Source organism: Topomyia yanbarensis, chromosome 2 (genome assembly GCF_030247195.1).
Source record: "Topomyia yanbarensis strain Yona2022 chromosome 2, ASM3024719v1, whole genome shotgun sequence".
NCBI classification, from domain to species: domain Eukaryota; kingdom Metazoa; phylum Arthropoda; class Insecta; order Diptera; family Culicidae; genus Topomyia; species Topomyia yanbarensis.
The window spans coordinates 7,335,228-7,337,577 of NC_080671.1; the positions used below are offsets into that span (position 1 = coordinate 7,335,228).

Here is a 2,350-nt window from a genome sequence, read left to right on the forward strand (position 1 = left end):
GGGGTGGCAGGAAGTGAATCGTCGCTAGCAGGAATCTATTAGACTATCTATTAGATCCTCACGGCAAGCCGACAAAACCACGAAATAAGTTGAAAACGTCAGTTAATGTGATCTGTTTTATAATTCAATGATCTATGGTGGATTTAAATATTTGGCAGTTTCCAAAATAATCCTTTAATTGTTTGAATTTTTTCGGTAAAATGATGACTAAGAGAAACGCAATAAATGATAAATGAAATACTAGTAGCAGTTCTAGCGCGAATCAGTAATAAACTTAGTAGGGAAACCTAGAGCTAGGGAAGCTCACATGAGCCTGATCGGAAAGAAATGTGGATAACCATATGCTTTCTGCTTGCTAAGAGCCAGGCGCTTCGCACCGATTCAGGCAGTATAATTGACATGCGAGCATAATTCATAATTACACTTTGCCACCGATGCCGGCTTCTATTTGTCAGTGCCAAGACCAAGTATGCTACATCAATAGGTAAGATCAACAGGCCGCATTACCTGAAAGGATAGATTATTTAGTAAGTTATTGAATGATGGACTGGGATAAACCATTGCAATTCAATAAACTCTTTCCGCAAATAAAAAAAATAACGAACAGTGTCGGCGCCCTACCATACAAGGCTCGCCCGGTCCGAATCAATCAAACCACGATTTTAGCGCACCAAATTGAATCAACAAGCACTCAGCATCGTAGGCGTTATGACCGTGCCGTGCGCGTAAGAATCTGTGGCAATCTTGGATTTGATTGAAACACTTTTTAATCGCTTCTTGTCTTGTTTCTTCTGTCTCCGGTGGTTATTTTCTTTCTTGGTGTACTTACTTTTTCGTAGAATAATCTTTCTCTCTCTCTCGGCTATGAGTAGGTAGGTAGGTAGTCCGACAGGCATCAATGGATCACTGATTGGGCGGAGTATGGCAAAAGCAAAACAAATTGCCGACATACGCGCCAACCATTCTTGGATCCGGGATGTGCGTCCAGAAAGCAGCTGGCGGGAATCGTTGAACTATCGTCCGTATAAAAGCCATCCCGTGCATCCTTCTATCATCAGAATCCAACGGTTTGTCGTAAGGAAATCATCTCGGTTCCGTTATACATATAATAAACTAGCAATCATGAAGGTAAATCAACTGTCGGATATTTGCTTATCGATTCTTAACCATACTCTATCTCTCTCTTCCAATATCATTCAATCAGTGCATCGCAGCTGTAGTCATGGTAGCTTTTGTCGCTGTAGCCCGAGCCGGTCTTATCTACAGTGCACCGTGGGCTTACACCCTGCCCCACACCACAGTCGTCCAGAGTAACTCAGCACCGAAATTGGTGGCGGCGGCCGCAACTCCCTTCAGCGGATGGTCTTTTGCGCCATCGAGCGCCGCTGCCTGGCCCTTCCATAGTGCCCCGTACTACGTGCCCTATGGTGCTCCGTTTACTTACAGTGCTCCGATTTCCTATAGTGCCCCCATTGCATACAGCGCTCCCGGTCTGCTACTCCAGAAGGAGGCTCGCTATCTGGCTGCCAACCGAGGTGCCATCCACGAGGCGCCCCTTCCGGGACATGAGTACTCCCAGCAGCAGCTCAATCTGGAACCAGCTGCGGGAACCGTTTGAACTGACACTGACTGCAATGTGATGATAAATTATGAAGAATTTTGTGACTGATTAAAAAGTGTTTTGGAGAAATAGTTCATTTTAGTTTGAATAATAAATGATTAAAATCTAAACTTTCTGTGAGTGAAATACGTTTTTGATAGAACTACGCTGCAAAACTGTAGGCTTTGTCTGCTGAAAATGTGTTACTAGAACTCAGTTAAATGATGTTTCCGCAGAAACGCTTCCAAACAAAAATTGTTATTGATTTTATTTACAAGGTATCATGTGCAATTGGCACTTCACCCTGGAAAGGCGTTGTCCTCGTAAGCGACTCGTCGAATGTTCAAGGCCCCGCCCAGAAAGATTGTTAGTGGTTAGTAAGATCGTAGCACTAGCCCTGTACTTGTCTAGTACATTAAAAATCGACTGCGATGTCCGTCGAAACAGAAGGTCAAGCTCCGCAACGGAATATAGTATTACGGATTTGCTTTGCTTTGTTACTGCAATCGGGGATATATTTCCAATTTCAATAAAAAGGGTAAACAACGGTAACAGGTTCGAGCAAATTCACTGCTAAAAACTAGTTTCATTAGAATCGGTTCAGCTATTGCTGAAATAATTACATGACATTGTCGAGCTGAGTCGATTGGTATATGAGACGCGGCCCTCCGGGACTCGGAAAAAGTTTTCAAAGTTGGAGCGAATCCTATACATTTCTTTTGTGAGAAATGTAAAAAACACCGACAGTTT

The 2,350-nt window shown here is 43.3% G+C and overlaps 1 protein-coding gene across 1 annotated transcript; it reads left to right on the top strand.

Moving 5' to 3' along the window:
- The first annotated feature begins 1,068 nt into the window (after positions 1–1,068).
- On the top strand, positions 1,069–1,764 carry LOC131685906 (adult cuticle protein 1-like). The gene is made up of 2 exons (XM_058969928.1): positions 1,069–1,128; positions 1,205–1,764. The coding sequence occupies exons 1-2, from the start codon at positions 1,123–1,125 to the stop codon at positions 1,616–1,618; spliced, it is 420 nt and encodes a 139-aa protein (XP_058825911.1). The 5' UTR covers positions 1,069–1,122; the 3' UTR covers positions 1,619–1,764.
- Positions 1,765–2,350: the final 586 nt, after the last annotated feature.